The 19549-nt window shown below is 45.5% G+C and overlaps 2 protein-coding genes across 3 annotated transcripts in view; one reads left to right on the forward strand and one right to left on the reverse strand.

The window, feature by feature from the left end:
- Nucleotides 1–10186, reverse strand: part of Hmox2 (heme oxygenase 2) — a 51831-nt gene extending 41645 nt beyond the window's left edge. Inside the window, exons 1-2 of the mRNA XM_010644097.3 lie at nt 9898–10186; nt 9102–9136 (exon numbers count right to left, since the gene is read on the reverse strand). The gene's annotated coding sequence lies outside the window, so the exon portion shown is untranslated. The remainder of the gene's footprint in view (nt 1–9101; nt 9137–9897) is intronic.
- A 128-nt stretch (nt 10187–10314) lies between these two features.
- On the forward strand, nt 10315–19549 carry Nmral1 (NmrA like redox sensor 1). 2 transcript variants are annotated; one of them, XM_010644093.2, is made up of 5 exons: nt 10315–10603; nt 12692–12930; nt 14946–15195; nt 16265–16455; nt 18096–19549. In XM_010644093.2, exons 1-5 carry the CDS (start codon nt 10567–10569, stop codon nt 18273–18275), a joined length of 897 nt encoding a protein of 298 aa, XP_010642395.1. In that variant the 5' UTR covers nt 10315–10566; the 3' UTR covers nt 18276–19549. The 2 variants fall into 2 exon arrangements, with proteins under 2 accessions (XP_010642395.1, XP_010642396.1); XM_010644094.3 differs by lacking the exon at nt 18096–19549 and having other exon boundaries at nt 16081–16366.

Here is a 19549-nt window from a genome sequence, read left to right on the forward strand (position 1 = left end):
AAAAAAAAAAAAAAAAAGAGTCACTCAGGCTAAAATTTCATATCACTGAGCTAAAACTAAGCTATTTATCTAAATTTCTAAAAAATCTGCTTTAGAGAGAAAGCCAAATTTCTCAAACAGGGCAGTTTCAATTGGCAGGATAGTGAAGTTCTTTTTGCCTTGATTCTTACATGAAACATAACCTGAAATTAACCAATTTTTTCTTTTTCTTTTTCTTTTTTTTTTTTTTTTTTTTTTTTTTTTTTTTTTTTTTTTTTTTTTGTACAGGGATCAAACTCTGGACCTTGTGCTTGCAAGATAGGCTGTGGAACCACTGAGCTAAATCCCCGGCCCATTAATCAGTTTTTTCTATTGTTTTGTCTCTTTATCCCTGCCTTACAAGAAAAGTAACTTTGTTTTTGTTTGTTTGTTTGTTTGTTTGTTTTTTGAGACAGGGTCTCACTATGTAGTTGAGACTAACCTGGAACTCACTATGTAGCCCTGGATGGTCTCGAACTCACAGCGATCCTCCTGCCTCAGCCTCCCGAGTGCTGGGATTACAGGCATGTACCACCACGCCTGTTAAGAAAAGTAACTGAAATAACCAATCTTCTTTTTTTTCTTTTCACAATATCAGGGATTGAACCCAGTCTTATACATATCTATATATCCAGCCTTTAAAAAATATTTTTTTTTAGACAAGTTCTCACTAAATTGCCCAGGTTAGCCTCAGCCTCCTGTGTAGCTGTGTAGCAGTAATTACAGGCCTGTACTACCAAACCAGGTCTTTTTTTTTTTCCCCTGCTTTCCTGAGTACTTTATTGTCTAGAAAACCACCCTTTTCTACTCAACTCATTGGAACATTTACTCTTTTTCTTAGACAAGATCTCGCTATGTAGTTCAGATTGGCCTTGAACTTGCTGCAATCTTCCTGCCTCAACCTCCCAAGTGCTGGGACTACAGGTGTCCAACACCATGCCCAGCTAAGTCTATTTTTATGAAATCAAGTGTTGGTAGATTCTAGAACTGAAAATAAAGCCAATTGCGGGGTGTGGTGGGGCATACCTGTAATCCCAGCACAGAGGAGGCTGAGGCAGGAGGACCACCTCAAGTTTGAGGCCAGCCTGGGCTACATAGTGAGTTCAAAGCCTGCATGAGCTACATAGTGAGACTCTGTCTAACACAAAAACAAAAGCAAAAAACAGACCTCAGCAGGCAATGGAGACACAAGCAGCTGTATCTTCAGAAATTAAAGTAGAGGTCTGGGGATTTAGCTCACTGGCACTGGTGCCTGCCTCACAAGCACAAGGTCCTGAGTTTGATCCCTGGTATCAGAAAAAAAAAAAAATTAAAGTAGAGGTTTTCCTGGCCTCTCAGCAAAAGAAGTGAGGAGGAGGGCAGTTTGAACCAGCGTTGGGTCCCTGCAGCCAAAGAAGGTGGTGTTGCTGATGATGACCGCCTGAGCCTGGGCAGCAGATGGGCTCCCACTGGTCATGTTAATTAATACAGGAGGACGAACAGTCTGGCCTGGACGTTCAACAGTATGAGAGTCAGGTTAAGCAACTCTTTCAAAAGCTGAATGAACCTTGGAATCAGGTATCATAACTTTTCACAACATTATTAAGCAAGGAGTATGAGTTTTGTTTTTGTTTTGTACCAGGGATTGAACTCTGGTCCTTGCGCTTGCAAGGCAGGTGATGGAACCACTCAGCTAAATCCCGGCCCTCTTCCAGTAAGATTTTAAAGCAGCACTGACTGGGGCACTCTGATCCCCTAATAGAGCCATCAATGCCACATAAGGTAACCCACTTGTGCCAACAGCATTCTGAAATTCTTTCAAAGAAGGCCTTTCGGAAGTTTTTTGTTTTTGTTTTTGAGACAGGGTCTCACTATGTAGTCAAGACTGACCTGGAACTGTGCCATCACGTCCGGCTGAAGTTTTTTGACTTTAACATTCATTTTGTTGGTGACATTTGAGGTTTTTCAGTAATCTGAGTTTTTGATGGCCTTTCAAGCCAGACTCCAAGTAAATGAAGGTTAATTGCTATGCTGCACAGATCCTGTCTACGGCCCCCTGGAGGAAGTAAACTTGTTGTTTTCCTTTTATATTTCGCTTATTTCCTAGTTGCTTTAGAGTTCAGTAAATTACATCAAGATGCCCTAAAAATAATAAATAAACAAAGGCAACTGAAATCTTTAAAGGAAATTATTGTGAGTTTGTCCTTTATCACTTATTTACTGTGAAAATTTTGACAATCTAAAAGTCCATCAAAAGAGGAAAAGGCGGGGGTTGACATGGGTTTTAAAAAAAAAAGAAGGGTAGACACTGCTTTGGGGAGGACTTTAAGCAGAGGGAAGAAAAACAATGTGAGGAAATGCAAAAATATAATCAGACACAGAAGGCTAAATATTGTTCTCTTACATGAGAAACCCAAAGTATAAATTTTTTAAAATTTCTAATTCTGGCACTTGGGAGGCTGAGGCGGGAGGATCCCTGTAAGTTTGAGATCAGCCTGGGCTACACAGTGAGTTCCAGGGCAGTCTCAACTACACAGTGAGACCCTGTCTCAAAAAAACAAAAAAAAGACAAAAAATTTTTTTTCATCCCATTATCTCCCTCCCTCATGTACAAAAGCTTTGCTTCCATTTTTTCCTTCTATTTTCACTTTTTCCTTGTCCCTTCCTTCCTTTCTCCCTCCTCCCTCATTTCCGTTCCCATCAAAGTGTAAATAATTTAAGGAGCAAAATAAAACATAGATGATAGGGGCTGGGTGTGATGGCACACACTTGAGGCTAAAGTGGGAGGATCTCTGGGAGTTCTATGCCAGTTTGGCCCACATAGTGAGTTCAAGACCAGCTTGAACTACAAAGTGACACCCTGTCTCAAAAACAAAACAAAGCAAAACAAAACAGTAGGAAACAGGGAGATAGATTTGCATATATGCTACCAAAGCGAGCACAGGGAGATAAGACTTTGGAGAGAAAGGAAGGGGATCTAGGAATAGTAGACAGGAGGGAGGGTAGGGAAGTGGAATTTAAAAGGACCAAGATATGATATACAAGGGGCCGGGGATTTAGCTCAGCGGTTCGGTGGCCTGCCTTGCAAGTGCAGGTGGAAAAAAAAAAAAAAAAAAAAAAAAAAGATACGATATACAAGGGCTGGGTATCTTTAGCTCAATGGTGCCATGGCCTGCCTTGCAAGTACAAGGTCCTGAGTTCAATCCCTGGTACCAAAAAAAAAATTCCCTGTGATGAATGCATTTATCACATGTCACAAACACTAATACAAAATCATATTGCATGTGATAAAATATATATATATACACATTAAAACCTTGATTGCGAGTAACTTGTTTCATGAGTGTTCCACAACATGAGCAAACATTTCTAATACACTTCAACTCGATAAACAAATGATATCTTGCAGCACTATATCTTGCATGAGCCAACTCTCTATCTCTCTCTCTGTCTCTCTGCCGGATTGTGGGTGATCATCTCCCAACAGCAAGAGGTTATGGAGATCTCTGCCAAGGAGGAGGAGAAAAAACTGGAGGAATGTCTCACTTCAAATGAGATTGGGTGAGCTGAGCTTGGTGGTAACACCCTGTAATCCTAGCACTTTGGAGGCTGAGGCAGGAGAATCTCAAGGAATTTGAGGCCAGTTTGTGCCACACATAGAGTTCAAGGCCAGCCTGAACTATATAGCAAGACACTGTCTCAAAAGAAAAAAAAAAAGAGAGAGATTAAGTGGATGTATAAAATGTGAGAAACAATGCAAATTTTGTAAAAAAAGAGCACCATCCAAATAAGGCTGCACCAGTGCAAGTGATAAATCTGTTTAACAACAACGCGACATCACATTTCTGTGAAATCCTCAAAAAGAGGTGAAAACAGGTCAAGTTAAAGGAAAAAATAGATTTCTTTGAGCCAATATCTAGCAGTGATTCTGTTACTGACAGTGAAAGTCACCCTACACAATAACTCTCCTCCTCTTGTCTCTCTCATACTAACCACAAAGGTTTCAAAGGTAAGTACAGGTTGCTGGGCATGGTGGCACACACCTGTAATCCCAGCACTCGGAGGCTGAGGCAGGAGGATCCCTGTGAGTTCGAGACCAGCCTGGGCTACATAGTGAGTTCCAGGTCAGTTTCAACTACATAGTGAGACCCTGTCTCAAACAAAACAAAACAAAACAAAACAAACAAACAAACAAAAAAGGTAAGTACAGGTTAATTTGTGTATTTTTCTTTATATTTTGTATTTTCTATATTATTTTGGATTATATTAAAGTATTATAATCAATTTTATATGAATATTTGGTGGCTGTAGAATACATCACCTGAATTTCCATTATTTATGAGAAAATTCAATTTGATATACAAGTGCTTTGGATTACAAGTATGTTTCCAGAACAAATTATGCTCACAATCCAAAGTTTTACTATAATTATATATGTTGATTTTAACAATAAATATTAAAAACAAAAAACTGAGTTTATGCTTAAATGTTCAAAGGTGACAGGTTGAGGTGCTTGCCACTTTGAAATCCCAAAAAGTAAGATAGTTTATATGTTACCAGCTAGCATGGAATCTTAGCCACACATAAGAAAGGAATCAGTTGTGGCCTGACTCCTGAGCCAACTGAAGATTCTGTTGCCTACCCTATTCGTTTTTGTTTGTTTGGGGTTTTTGTTGTTGTTGTTGTTGTTTGAGACAGGGTCTCACTATGTAGTTCAGACTGCCCTAGAACTCACTATGTAGCCCAGGCTGGTCTCTAACTCACAGAGATCCTCCTGCCTCAGCCTCCTGAGTGCTGGGATTACAGGCATGCGCCACCATGTTCAGCTAGCCCTGGTCTTTAAATTTCAAAGCCTAATTTATCCAGCTTTCTGTTGCTGTTACTATTTTGGCATACTTTGACCTGTGTGCCTTGCTTTTCTGTCACTCAGGCACCGTTTTCTGCCTATGCTTTATCTTATGGTGGTACAGATTTGCCCTGAAGACAACTTCAATAAATGTAGCTGCTAAAAGGAAAAAAAAAAAAAAAAAAAAGCAAACTTTCAACACAAATAAATAAATAAATGTAGCTGCTGCCAAGGGTGGTGGCCTATGTCTTGTGTGTACCAGCACTGGGGCAGCTAAGGCAGGAGGAACTGCCTCGAGTTCAAGGTCAGCCTGGGCTGCATAGTGAATTCAAAGCCAGGCTGAACTACACAGGGAGACCCTGTCTCCAACAAACAAACAAATAAACAAAACACAAAAAAGTAGCTGCTTATTACTAGGTGTATATTTGACAGTTCTTTTCTCATTGTACACAGGAGCCTGGACTATTATTGGCCAGTTCCACTGCAACAGTCTCACTAAATTAGGCAGGCTGTGCTCTAAATTTGTGATGCTCCTGCTCCCCATCCCAAGCAGCTGAAATTTCTTGTGACTACCACCCTAGGTTCAAAATAAATGTCTAAGACAGGGGTGACAGGAATTACCCTAGGCAGCCCTCTCCTCTGCCCGGACACATAAAAGGTGAATCAACTAGGCTGAGAGTAATAGATCAGCAGTGCAGCACCTGCCCAGCAATCACAAGGCCTTGGGTTCAATTCCTGGTACCATAAAAGGAAAACGGGACTAAACTCATTGGAGGAGGAGTTGCTATGAGATAATTTGGCAGCTACATTAAAAAAAAAAAAGTGCAGTGGAGCGTATCATTAGTTCATGTCACCAGTCTGGGTAAACTGTCAAGTGCTTTACAGCAAGTCCTATATTAGATATAAAAGTCCCCTAGAAAGAGCTGAGTCACTCCTGAAGGTACCAATCAGTAGCTAAATCTCCGCTCTCCTGTGGGGCTGGGTGGGGCTTCAAAGAGATTAGAGCTTTGCTGAAGGCTGCCAAACTGCTCTCTCACTCGTAGTTCCTCACCCTGAACTGTGGCTAGAAGCCTAGGGAACAGAGATTGGGTTCACCTCCAGCCAGTGCCTGACTGACTTCCAAAGGGCATGAAGGAGCTGTGACCCTAGTGAATACTCTCAATTAAACAGGATGAGCCAGCCTCAAGAGTAAGAGGCACAGCAATCGCACAGGGTTGCCTTAAGGTTTTCCTTTTAGAAATGGATTGCCAGTTAAACATGTGCCAGGTCCTTCTTGCCTCAAACAAAGAATTGAATGAGAAAAGCCAAAAATAATGCCAGCACTCGGGAGGCTGAGGCAGGAGGATCACTGTGAGTTCAAGACCAGTTTGGGCTACATAGTGAGTTCCCGGTCAGTCTCAACTACAAAGTGAAGGCTGGGGATTTAGCTCAGTGGTTCTGCCACCTGCCTCGCAAGTGCAAGGACCCGAGTTCGATCCCCAGTCAAATTAATTAATTAATTAATAAAAAATAAAACTACAAAGTGAGAACTGTCTCAAAAAAGCCAAAATTTATTTGAGAAGGGATAAAGGGGTAAGGGAGAAACTGGCGCTGCAAAGCGAAGTTGGGCTAACCAAAGGTGGAAGAGAAAAAGAGCAAAAATAGAAGTACCAGTGAAGGGTCAGGTTAAGTCCGGTGTGGGGGTGCACAACTGCAGTCCCAGCACTTAGGAGACTGAGGGAGTTTGAGGCCCAGCCTGGGCTGCATAGTGAGTTCAAGGCCAGCCTGAACTGTACAGCAAGACCTGGTCTCACACAAATAAATAGGATAGCGGGTTTTTCATGGTATCCAGTCTCTTTTATGCAGTCCACATCTCATGGGAACCCATAAGAAGTAATACATACAGGGGTCCTGGAGATTATTTGGCACTGTCCTGGGCTCTTATAATGAACACTTATTTTCCTACATCAGGGTCCTGTGTGCTCACAGGGCCCCTTGCTCTGCTGTTGGTGTCTTGTGTGTGTGTGTGTGTGTGTGTGTGTGCATAATAGGGATGGAATCCAGGGCCTCGTGTTGCTAGGCAAGCCCTCTTCTACTACTGAGCTACATCCCTAGGTCTTGTCTTGAAATTCATCTATCTTTTTTTTGTTTTTTTGAGAAAGGGTCTCACTGTATAGTTCAAGCTGGTCTTGAACTCACTATGTAGCCCAGGCTAGCCTCAAGCTTGTGGCAATCCTCCTGCCTCAGCCTCTCAAGTGCTGGGATTACAGGTGTGTGCCACCGAGACCAACAAAATGGATAATTTTATCTCCTTTTTTTTTTTTTTTTAAGCAAAACATTTATTGGTACATTTTATTTATTTTGTCCCCATTAAGTTTATTGTTACATTTAAAGCAAACAATACAGTTACATTTAACATTGGGATCTTGTACCTTTACATTATATGTCCTGGTTCTTGTTTATTCCCCATACCCCTGCCCTCTTAGTTTTCACTATCATTCCAATGTCAGGACAATTTGCCCCCAAGGGGCTATCTGGAGGGATTGTGTGTGTGTGTGTGTGTGTGTGTGCCAGGGATAGAACTCTGGCCCTTGCGCTTAGCAGAACCACTGAGCCAAATCCCCAGCCCCGGAGGGACTTTTAATTTCTTTTTTCTCTAAAGCCCTTTTAAGCTTGATTATTACTCATGGTGGCTTTTCTAAGTATGAGAGGTTCCCTAGAGGCTCAACCCCTCCCCGCATGGAGGTTTCTTGCACCCTAGCTCAAACACTTTTTCCATCTCTGACTGACTCCCTCAAGGGACTATATGTGGTTACCCGGACGTCTACAGAACTGTGTATCAGGACGTCATGTTTGCTTCATGTCCCAGACGGGTCTCAATCTCCAACAACCCAGTGATGACCTGACCACCAAGGAAATACTTTGTCACCATCTGTGATGTTTCTTCCCTTGATCTGTGTAGAGTTGCCCGGTTGCTGCCCCGCTTGCTTGGGCCCTGTTTTATAATTGTCAAAAGCTTTTCTATCCTAGGGTCCTTACCAGTTCAAGGAGCACCAATCACCCAGGCCCTCAAGGTCACCACAACCGGGTAGAGGGACACATCTCTCCCCAGGCAGAGGGATCCACATTGGGTGCCAAATTGTTGGGCACGAATTCTCTGGTGTCACAAACAGGACAAAGAAAACACAAACTCTTGAGAGAGCCTCAGCAAGGCAAACTTTACTTCTGCAGAAGAGTGCAGAGCTAGAAGCAAGCAAGCACACCATGCAGGCAGTTCACTGGGATGGTCACTGTGCCTTGCTCCATTGGTGGGAATGTGGCCTCACAATCTAACTCAATTAGTATTTTAATGAGATCCTGGTTGCTAGGCAAAGCAGAGTTCTGGGATCTAGAAAGTGCTTTGTTACAAAGTTTTATGGCAGGTGGACAGGCACATAGCACTTTTCCTCGAGTTTTTAAAAAACAGCGAAACAAACACATATATATTCTACAAAAATAGGGTTGTACAAAAATAGAGATTCTTAGGCCAGGAATTTAGATCAATGGTGCCACTACCTGCCTCACAAGCACAAGGTCCCTAGTTTGATCCCCAGTACAAAAAAAAAGTGGGGGGATGCTTATAAAATGGACTTAATTATCTCTCTCTCTCGTTTTTTTTGGTACCGGGGATTGAACTCAGGTCCTTGCACTTACGAAGCAGGCGGCAGAACCAGAGCTAAATCCCTGGCCCTTAATTGTCTCTTTTGACAGAAAAGACTACCTTTTCCCAGTTTGAAGCCAGCCTGTGCTACATAGAGAGTTCAAGGCCAGCTTGACCTACACAGTGAGAAACCATCTTAAAAACAAACATGCAGTTCCCATAGCTCTTTAGCAGTCAGTCTGCAAACGTCTGAGTGCCTACTCTGTTCCCTGTATTATTTGCAGCCTTACAAATCAGAGGTGAACACACAAAGCATCTGCTCTACAGGTGACATTCCAGAGGGGTCAACACACACTGAGAGGTATGAATTAAACAAGAAAAGCACCTTCTCAGCAATAACTTTTCAGAAGAGGAGTGACAGAGTCACTTTTGAGTTTTAGCCTAACACAAAGAAATCTCACTTTTCTGGGAAAAGAATTCCAATCTGTGTAAGTAGTACCAATTTCAAAAGTGAGTCACCAGTGGCAGGAAGATCAAAGTTGGGGGCTGGTTAAACATTCTGGATCAAAGTACTATAAAAACAAACAACAAAAAGCTTTTAAAGGGGCCAGGAACGTAGCTAAGGGGTAGAGTGCTTACCTAGCAGTGGAAGGCCATAGGTCCAATCACCAGCACTGCGAAGAAAATAAAAAAGTGAAAGTCCTGAACATTTATTTATTAGTGGCCAGCCCATTGGGAACTAAAATCACTAAAATGCTTGAGAGAAGATTCCCGGTTAAAATCTTTTAACAAAAGAACTTCAATTAAAGACTCCTTGGTAAGTGATCTGAGAAAGCAACAAAACTTCGATGTACTGCCTTTTCATTTCTCTGAGTCAGGACCCATCTTCTCTAAAAGATACGCATAGACTTCCTTAAAGCCAAAGATCTATGGCCAGAGGTGACTGGCTTTGCAGGAATTGTAGATAAAAATACAGTATCAGCTAGGCATGGTGGTCCACACCTGTAAAACGACAGGAGGATTACCGAGAGTTCAAGGCCAACCTGAACTGCATAGCAAGGACCTGTCTCAACCCCAATATATGTAAATTTTAACTCAATGCAGCTGTTCCTCGAAGCTCTACAAAGTGCTAGATGATCCAGGAAGAGACACAGAGACATTCTTTGGATAATTTGCTGTCTAAACAGGTCCTGGTGCCTGTCGGTAATTCCAGCACTCAGGAGGCTGAGAGAGGAGGCCTGTTGCGATTTCGAAGCCAGCTTGGGCTATGTAGTGAGCTCAAGGATAGCTTGAACTACAGATAAGTTCCAGGTCAGTCTCAACTACACAGTGAGACCCTGTCTCAAAAAGCCAAAAAAAAAAAAAAAAAACTGTTTAAAAAAAAATTTTTTTGTCTAGACCCGTCTCAAATTCCTATAAAATCCAAATTTCTCACCCTGACAAGCGGTACGCAGTGCATCTGATCTAAGTAAACTCTTGGGTCTTCCACATTCTTCTGTCTATTGGAAATTCCTGTACCTGCCGGATCATCAACCCTCTTAACGCAATTATCTTCAGGCGACGGCCAATACCTGATCAGTGCAAATGTTCATGCAAAATAAAGACCTCATTCCCCTATACACACTTTATTGTTTTGTTCCGTTTCGCGCGGCAGCGGGCTCGCCCCCCACCCCCCGCCCCACATGCACTAAGGTCGGAACCAGATCGCCCGCCAGACTAGCGCGCTCCCCCGGGCAGAAAGCCCACAAAGGAAGGCGACAGCGTCGTCTGCAGCGGACGGGGACGAACCATCTCGGCCAGGGGCGAATGGCTGCGGCCGGAAGAGGGTTCCGTTAAGGAAGACGAACTGTGTACGCCGCGTCCCCCCTCCGCAGTGGACTCTACCGGGTCCCGGTTCCCGCGAGATTTTCCCACTGGCCGCTGGGGCTGTGCGCGGGCCCGAGGGGTCGGGGTTCCAGACTGCGTGGATAGGGTCTTGCGGTTTCAGAAAGCGCTTTCGCTTTCCGGGCGCCTTCAGGTCAGGGAGGAGACCCCTGCCCCCTCCCCACCTCCGCGCCTAGTCCCCCAGGCCTGTCGGGGCTGCATCCGTTTGGCCTCGGCCCTCATGGCCACGAAACTGGTGGTGGTTTTCGGAGCCACAGGTGAGCGAGGCCGGAGGGCACAGGGCTCTGCTTGCCCTGCAGAGCCGAGGCCGCGCCTGGGAGCTGGAGGGAGGGAGGGCCGAAGTTCTCGGGGCGCACATTACTAGTGAATTTAAAAATGAGTAAGTAAATTTAACTTACCTTACTGGATGTGATTGCGTACGCTGGCAATTCCAGCCACCGGGGAGGCTGAAGCAGGAGCATCCTTAAGTGCCAGGCAGGCCCCGGCTGATTTAGCAAGACCTTGCCTCAAAAAAAGGGTTGGGGATGTAGCTTAGTTGGTTAAGCACTTGCCTGGCATGCGCGGGGTCCCTGGGTTCTACGTAGCAGCAGCAACAACAAAAATGTCTTGAAGAGGATACCAAAATTAAAATTTCCCGGGCCGGGGATTTAGCTCGGTGGTGCCGCCTGCCTCGCAAGCATAAGGACCCGAGTTCAGTCCCCAGTACCAAAAAACAGAACAAAACAAAGTTAAACTTTCCCACCTGCCTCTTCCATCAGTTACCAAGTTGCTGCCCTCCCCGATACTGGGAATTGAACCCAGAACCTTTGGAACGAGCTACATCTCCAGCCCTTTTTTAAAAATTTGAGACAGGGTTTGGTTAAATAATTTGCCCAAGCTATGCTGCAGTTTGCGATCCTTCTGTCTCAGCCTCCCAGACTGCTGAGATTACAGGTATGTGCCAGTGTGCCCTGCCGTTTTGAACATCCCCATTTGTGGGTTTTGTTTGTTTTTTGGTACCAGGGATTGAACTCAGGTCCTTGCACTTTCGAGGCAGGCAGCAAAACCAGAGCTAAATCCCCAGCCTTTTATATCCCCATATAGTTTGTAGAGGTTTCTGTCCATAGTTAGCTGGCTCCAGGACAGGGTAGCATGGCAGAGGGGAGAAACAGTTCTTGGCAGGCAGAAGGCAGCAAAGCAATTTATTTTTTGAGACAGTCTTGTTATACGGTTGAACTGTGTAGCCTTTGGTGGCCTCGAACTTGCAGCATTCCTGCCTCAGCCTCCCGAGTGCTGGGGTTACAGGCATGGCATTTTTAATTATTTTTTTCCTCGGCTTTTTTGTTTTGTTTTTTTAAACGGGGAATCAAACTCGGGTCCTTAACACTTTCAAGGCAGGTAGCAGAACCACTGAGCTAAATCTCCAGCCCTTCCTTGGCATTTTTATTTTTGTTTTGTTTTGTTTGGGGAGGGTTGAGACAGGGTTTCACTATGTAGTTGAGAATGAACTGGAACTCACTATGTAGCCCAGGCGGCTGGTCTCGAACTCTCAGTGATCCTCCTGCCTCAGCTTCCCCGAGTGCTGGGATTACAGGTGTGCACCATCCCGCCTGGCTCCCTTTGGCATTTTTAAAAGGCATAGATTTTTTTTTTCTTTGCATTGCTCAGTCTGGCCTCAGTTTTCTGAGCTCAAGTGACCCTCTTGAGTCTAAGCCTCTTCAGTAGCTAGGACTACAAGTAGGTACACATCACTTCATGTCCAACTCTAAAATTTTATAAAAGGGTGAAGTGAACTAGGCATCCCTGTAATCTCAGCATTCAGGAAACTGAAGGAGGATTGCAAATTCCTTCTAGTTCTAGGCCAGCCTGGGCTACTTAGTAAGTTCAAGGCAAGCCTGTGCTACAGCGAGACCCGGTCTCAAACATTTTATAACAAAACAAAATTTAAAAAGGGCTGGGATGTAGCTCAGTGCCTCAAGGAAAGAAAGGAAGAAAAGAAAAAGATAAATTTTATGGTAAGTGAATTTCATCTTAATGACACATTTAAAAGTAGTTTAGGCTAGGGGTGGTGGCGCACACTTGTAATCTCAGCACCCAGACCAGCCTGAGTTCCAGACTAGCCTGGGCTACATAGTGAGACCCAGTCTCAAAAAAAAAAAAAATGTTTAATAAGGCTGGGGTAGAGCACTTGCCTAGCATTGTGAGGCCCTGGGTTCAATTTCTTGTACAACAAAAATAAGTAACTATAGTGTATGTGATGGCAAACTGAGCGCATAAAGAATCACGTGTGACTATTTCCTGCTAGAGTGGAGCAGTGTCTTCCAGGCTTCACCCTTCATGGGACTTGTTTGTCTGACACTTTGCAGGTGCCCAAGGGGGCTCAGTGGCCCGTACACTCCTAGAAGATGGAACGTTCAGGGTTCGAGTAGTGACCCGGGACCCTGGGCAGAAGGCAGCAAAGGAGCTGAGGCTGCAAGGTGCAGAAGTAGTACAGGGAGACCAGAATGACGGGGCCAGCATGGAGAAGGCCCTGACTGGAGCTCACGCTGCTTTCATTGTGACAAACTACTGGGAGAACTGTAGCCAGGAGCAGGAGATCAAGCAGGTAAGGGCAGGTATGAAGGCTTGAGAAGGGAGGCCAGGACTAGGAGCGCTAGTTTTACAAGTAGCATAATCCCAGCTACTGGGGAGGCTGAGGCAGGAGGATCTCAAGTTCAAAGCTAGCTGGGCAATTTAGCAAGACTCTGTCGCAAAATAAAGAGTTGGAGATATAGCTTAGTGCTCCTTAGGCCCAATCCTTAGTACTACCACAATCACCAAAAAAAAAAAAAAAGAGCAACTCCATCTTGCCAAAAGAGCATCGTGACCTTTCCACTCTTCTTTATGCACCAGTGGGCTTGGATGGGGGACCAAATTCTCAAGCAGATAAGTTTTGTGGGTTTTTTTGGTACCGGGGATCAAACTCAGGACCTTACGCTTGCAAGGCTAAATCCCAGACCCAAGCACATGAACTCTTAGGCAACAGAGTACACAGAGTGGACAAAGACAACTTCTATTGTTGGAGCAGATCTCATCTTTTTTAAAAATTTATTTAGTTTTAGTAAGAAGTGAAAGATTTATTCAATCTGAAGAGAAACCAGAGTATTGATCTCATCTCTTTAATTTTGAGAAACCTCTGAGATTCTTGGGACTTTTATAATGAATGAACATAATACAGATGGTTTAAAATCCACAGAAATGGATTTTCTCCTGATTCTGGGTGCTACAAGTCCAAAATCAAGCTGTCAGCGAGGCCACAGACCTTTCAAAGTTTCTAGGAGAGAACCTTTCTCACATCTCGCAGCTAGTGGCTCTGGTCATTCCTTGGTTTGTGGCTGTATCACTCCAGTTTCTGTCCCTTTGTCTTCAGATGGCCTCCTCTGTGTCTTTTACTGTTTGTCTCATAAGGACACTTGTCATTGGATTTAGAGCTTACTTCATTATTTTGAATAATCTCTTTAAAGATCCTTAATGGCAACTGCAAAGACCCTTTCTGTGAATAAAGTCAGAGTCAGGTTTTCAAGGGTGAGGACGTGGGCATGCTATCCAATAACCTACACAATGAAGCAAATATTATTTGCTTGGGTGTTTTTTGTTTTTTCCCCTTCTGGTACTGGGGATTGAATCTAAAGCCTCATGTTTGCTAGACAAATGCTGTACCATTGAGATGCAGTCCCAGCCCTTTATTCGTTTTTGAGCCAATCTCATTATGTAGTTCAGGCTGACCTCAAACTCACTGCATAGCACAGGCTGGCCTTGAACTCAGGCCAATCCTTCTGCCTTCACCTCAGAGCTGGGATAACTGCACATGCAGCTCTTTTTTCAAATTTTATTTTTATTTATTTATAGATAGTGTCTTGCTATTTAGTTCAGGCTGGCTTGAACTTACTGTAGTCCAGGCTGGCCTCAAACTCATGATGATCTTCCTGCCTGAGCTTCCCGAGTTCTGGGATTATAGGTGTGCACCACCACACCTGGCGCAAATTTCATTTTGAGACACGGTCTTGATAAGTTGCCCAGGCTGGACTTGAACATGTGATCCTCATGCTTTAGTCTCCCTAACAGCTGGGATTACTGGCCCATGCTACCAGGCTTGGCTTATTGCTTACATTTAACTGATGAAGTCGGAATGTATCACACATCCTGGATTGTGCAGCCTGTGTGCTTAGCTGCCACACCATAGCTCCTCTGTAGTGGAGCCATCGCATGTCCTTCCCCAAGCTGAGCTCCATGGACAAGACTCGGGCCGGCAAGAATGGGACGTGGATGTCAGATGGTTCTCTGTGAAGCCCGCCCCCAGGCAGCAGACGTGCCCACATTCCCTTGCACAGAGTGGGCTGCACTTGAGAATAATCAAATGTTCTAGAAAGGTGACCTTAGAGCCTGGCGGTTGAAAGTTTATAGTTGTGAGTTGAAGGAGGTGGTGCCGTGTGTGAGCATCATTCTGGAAGAGCGGGTTTCTTCCTGGGTAGGTGGCCCCAGGGCTGAACCTCCCAGGTGTGACAACTCTGGGATTAGAGCATCAGTAGGGGCTACGCACATCCGTCCTCTTAGCCTTGTGGTCTCTCCTCTGCCTACCAGGGAAAGCTGCTGGCTGATCTGGCCAAGCGCCTGGGCCTCCACTACGTGGTCTACAGTGGCTTGGAGAACATCAAGAAGCTGACGGCTGGGAGGCTGACAGCTGGCCACTTTGACGGCAAAGGGGAAGTGGAGGAGTATTTCCGAGACATCGGCATTCCCATGACCAGTGTGCGGCTGCCCTGCTATTTTGAGAACCTCCTTTCCTTCTTTCTGCCCCAGAGAGCTCCAGATGGAAAAAGCTACTTGCTGAGTGAGTGCCCTTCCCATGTACAGCGAGGAGAGTTCTTACCCTGTGAAGCTGCGGGTATAATAGGAAAGCAGGCTTGTCAGGTGTTTCCGAGTCCAAGCTCTGGTTCCTCACATCAGACCTGAGACTTGGCCTTGACTGATGTCCATAGGGGCAATGAGAAAATCTCTGACAGTAGTGGTGATGTGATGCTTTGTCTGCTGGACAGATTTACAGAGAAAGGAGCATGTTTGTTCTTACTTTTTCTTCAAAGATGGGGAGTGGTGCCGCCATCTGCCTTGCAAGTGCAAGGTCCGGAGTTTGATCCCCAGTATCAAAAAAAAAAAAGAATAGCATGTTTTTGTTTTTGTACCGGGGATCAAACTCCGGACCTTGCACTTGTGATGCAGGCGGCAGAACCACTGAGCTAAATCCCCAGCTCCTCTTGCATTCTATTCTGAGTTGGGCTCGGTCTTACCCTTCTTACTGCTGAGGCAAAATACGCGACACCCAGAGTTAAAGGAGGAAAGGTTTATTTCAGCTCAGAGTTTGTAGAAGTTTCAGTCCATAATTGGCTGGCTCCAAGGCAGGGCAGCATGGCAGAGGGGCATCACAGAAGACAAAGTCCTTGGCAGGCAGAAGGCAGCAAAATAGCAAGTGGCCACAGCAGCCCCCTTTCTGTCCCTTATATTCTATCCAAGCTACTTGCCCGTAGGGCAGGTAGCACTCACACCCAGGGTGGGGCACCCTTAATCCTAGCATGGCCCCACGAATCAGTCCAGTCATCACATCCTTAATCCTAGCATCACATACTCTAGATCCAGCCACCTCTGAAAAGCCCCACCTGTGACCACAGGAGGCTTTAGGGGGACCCCTAGACTCAAATCGTAACAGGCTCCATCCCCTCAGGCCCCTTGGGTGATCTGAACAGGCAGCTGGATGACCATTTTCTGGGTGAAGATAGCAGGACCCACCTACTCCTGGACGCCACCACACAGGTCGGTGTCCAGGTGCCCAGTGGACTGACTGCTGGGAAGCGGCTCCAGATACCCCGAGGAGGCCGTGTCGGCCAGCACGTCTCTCTGCCCCACAGACTTGCCTATGGGTGATGTGCCCATGGATGGCATGGCTGTGAGCGACCTGGGTCCTGTGGTGCTCAGCCTGCTGAAGATGCCAGAAGAGTACGTGGGACAGAACATTGGGCTCAGCACCTGCAAGCACACTGCAGAGGAGTATGCTGCACTGCTCACTAAGCACACCGGCAAGGCTGTGCTCAACACCAAGGTGGGCTTACGCTTCCAGGGATGGGGAGGGGAGTTTTCCCAGTCCCTGCAAGGCAACAGCCTCTGGCTTCTAACTCTCAAAGGAGCCTTTTGGGGTTGTAAGGAAGGAGTATCTAGGGCTGCCCATCCCTCAGAACAATCTTAAGTTAACTGTCATTGTTAACATTCATGTGCTGTTCTGAGGCCTTAGTGTGGCCAGTGACATTTTTGGCTTAGGCATTTTACCAAGGAGACAGAAAAATTTCTAGAAAGAATGGACTATAGGAACCAATGGACTATACGAACCAAGGCAAGGAAGGTTGAAAAGGCAAGGCTCCCTGGGTCCTCTCTGCAGGATGCATATTGATGGGAAAGAGGCTAGACCCAATTCCTTTCAGCCTGGCTGGGTGGCCAAGAGCCTTCCCCTACTTCCTCTCTCTGCTGACCATTAGGTTTCCTGGCCAGACCCCTGTATGCTTTGTTTCTAATATTGTCTTGCTCATTAAAATCTGGGGCCTCTCATGGTGGTGGCACACCTGTAATCCCAGCAATCAGGAGGCTGAGGCAGGAAGGTTGCTATGAGTTCGGAGTCAGCCTGGGCTACATACTGAACTCTAGGCCAGCCTGAACTACACAGTGAGACCCCGTCTCAAAGATAAATAAATAATCTAGTACTGGAGACTGAAGTCAAGCCTTTCCACTGAGCCACATTCCCAGCTTTTTTTTCTTTCTTTCTTAAACCAAGTTCTTGCTAAGTTATCTGGGCTAGGCTTGAACTGTTTATTCTTCTGCCTCAGCCTCCTAGAGGGCCATGAAGAATCTTTAGAGCTAAGAAATTAAGATTTGGTTTTGTTTGGTATAGTGGTACACACCTTTAATTCCAGCATTCTGGCAGGCCGAGGCAAGAGGATCATGAATTCTATTTCCACTGGGACAACTTAGTGACTTAGCAAGACCCTGTTTCAAAATTCAGAGTTATTTTTGTTTTGTTTTTTTCTTTTGTGGAACAGGGGATCGTACTCAGGACCTCAGGACCTTGTGTTTACAAGGCAGGTGCATTGCGACTGAGCTAAATCCACAGTCTGTCTCAAAAATTTGGGGGTGGGTATCGGGGATTGAACTCGGGTCCTTGTGCTTGCAAGGCAGGCCACCAAACCTCTGAGCTAAATCCCCGGCCCTCATCTCAAAATTTAAAGGGACGGGGGCTGGGGATGTAGTTCAGTGTGAAGGCCCAATATTGAATCTCCACTAAGCCACTCCTTGCCCTCAAAAGAGACATCGCTTGGGTGAGAAAAGGAACAGTTTTGATTTTGGAGCCAAAAAAGTGTTGCAGATTTCTGGTTTGGGGGAGGGACCGAGACATTTTTCATCTCATGATCCTGAAAGGAGGCGGGTGGAACCACTGAGCTAAACCCCCAGCCTCATGGTCCTGAAAGGACAGACTTTAGAATGACTAGAGTATCAGTGACTTTTGAGAACAGTGCTTCCAAACTTGGTTCCCTTTGGAAAGTTTTCAAATGACCTCATACTGAGGACTTTGGTTACCAATGCAGAGGCCAAGCGGCCCATGGAAGCATGTGGAGAGATCACCCCCCGGTTCTCCTCACTGCCTTCTTGGGGTGCTGGAGGAGGCCAGATGTGTTGGGCTCCCTCTGCTTCCAGATAACTGCTGAGGACTATGAGAAGCTTGACTTCCCTGGAGCCTGTGACCTGGCTAACATGTTCCGTTTCTACACCCTGAAACCTGACCGCAACATTGAGTTGACCCTGCGACTCAACCCCAAGGCCCAGACACTGGACGAGTGGCTGGAGCTGCACAAAGGGGACTTCACCCAGCTCTGACCTCCACTTTACAGCCCAAGCCAACGGATAGGAGACCCAGATGCACAATCATCCTTTCTTGTATACAAAAACATTTTTTTTTTTCCAAATAAAGCCATTGTTCTCCCAGATGGCTTCTAAAAGAAAAGGGCTTTGTTTCTGTGGGTTGGGGTGGCAGCTCCTGGGACACTAACAGTACGAAAATTCAAAAAGGCATCAAATGGCTGAAGCAGGTGCCCAGCCTCCTTCTGCCCTCGATGAAGGGGCAAGAGGGTAGAGGGCAGGCTGAAGGGATCATTTGATAAACAGCGATGATGTGTGTTCAGGCGTACTCAGATATGAAGTGGGAGTGTCCTCTCTCTGCTTGTCGGACAGTCATGGTGAACCTTTTAGATCTTTCAATGATAAACAGCCTGCTGCAGCATCTGTGCCATAGGTTCGCCACCACTGCTGTAGGAGCAGCTGTGACCAGCACCTGCGCCCTCTCACTGTACTTGGATCCATCCACAGACCAAGTACACAGCACAGAGTCATCCAGCTGGCTGCCAGCAACACTTGACATCCCTGTACCCCATTCACTGCAAGAGCCAGTAAGGGAACCTGCACATTTGTTGAACTGGGGAAAGACTCAGAACGGGGCAGAGGGGGAAAATAATCTCCCTTTCCCTCTCACCCTGTGCATACACCCCAGGCCGTATGTAGCCTTCGGAGCAGGTACGGAAAAAATGAATGGCACTGTGGATGAGGCAGTGTGGCCTGTGGCAGGGGCTGTTTTGGGGGGTCAGCCCTTTAGCTCCACCCCTTAGATGGTATACAATGGAGACCCAGAGAACACAAGTGTCTCCATGAGATTCTGTGGTGAGTATATGAATATTTAATTTGCATGGGTTTGTGTAACTGTCGTTACACCATCTTTACTCCTGTACTCTGGCCTCCAACCCTTCCAGCATGAAAATGGTCCAGTAGTCCTAGCACATTCCCTTTGTAAATTAACTGAGGTATTTCCTCAGCCCTAATTTATCAGTAAAAACAAAAGTTATGCTCAAAAAAATAAAATAATAATTTAAAAAAAAGAACTTATGCTCTCTGGCCCAACAAGCTTATCTAGCGGGAAAGCCAGATGGAAACAGGCAATAAAGAGTTACATGATCTGGGCATGGTGGGGTATGCCTATAATTCCAGCTCAGGAGGCTGAGACAGGAGGAGCACTGCGATTTTGAGGCCAGTTTGGGCTACACAGCAAATTAGGTACAGCCTGAACTGCCTAATGAGATCTTGTTTAAAAAAAAAAAAAA

This window comes from Fukomys damarensis, unplaced genomic scaffold (assembly GCF_012274545.1).
Source record: "Fukomys damarensis isolate Sample0158 unplaced genomic scaffold, DMR_v1.0_HiC HiC_scaffold_34, whole genome shotgun sequence".
In the NCBI taxonomy this organism is placed as follows: Eukaryota; Metazoa; Chordata; class Mammalia; order Rodentia; family Bathyergidae; genus Fukomys; species Fukomys damarensis.

Bases quoted from the DNA above. Each gene is read 5' to 3' on its own strand.
- Nmral1 (XM_010644093.2), top strand. From the start codon at position 10,567: ATGGCCACGAAACTGGTGGTGGTTTTCGGAGCCACAG. The intron at 10,604-12,691 runs GTGAGCGAGGCC...GACACTTTGCAG, and splicing joins GGTGGTTTTCGGAGCCACAG to GTGCCCAAGGGGGCTCAGTG. The intron at 16,456-18,095 runs GTGGGCTTACGC...CTCTGCTTCCAG, and splicing joins AGGCTGTGCTCAACACCAAG to ATAACTGCTGAGGACTATGA.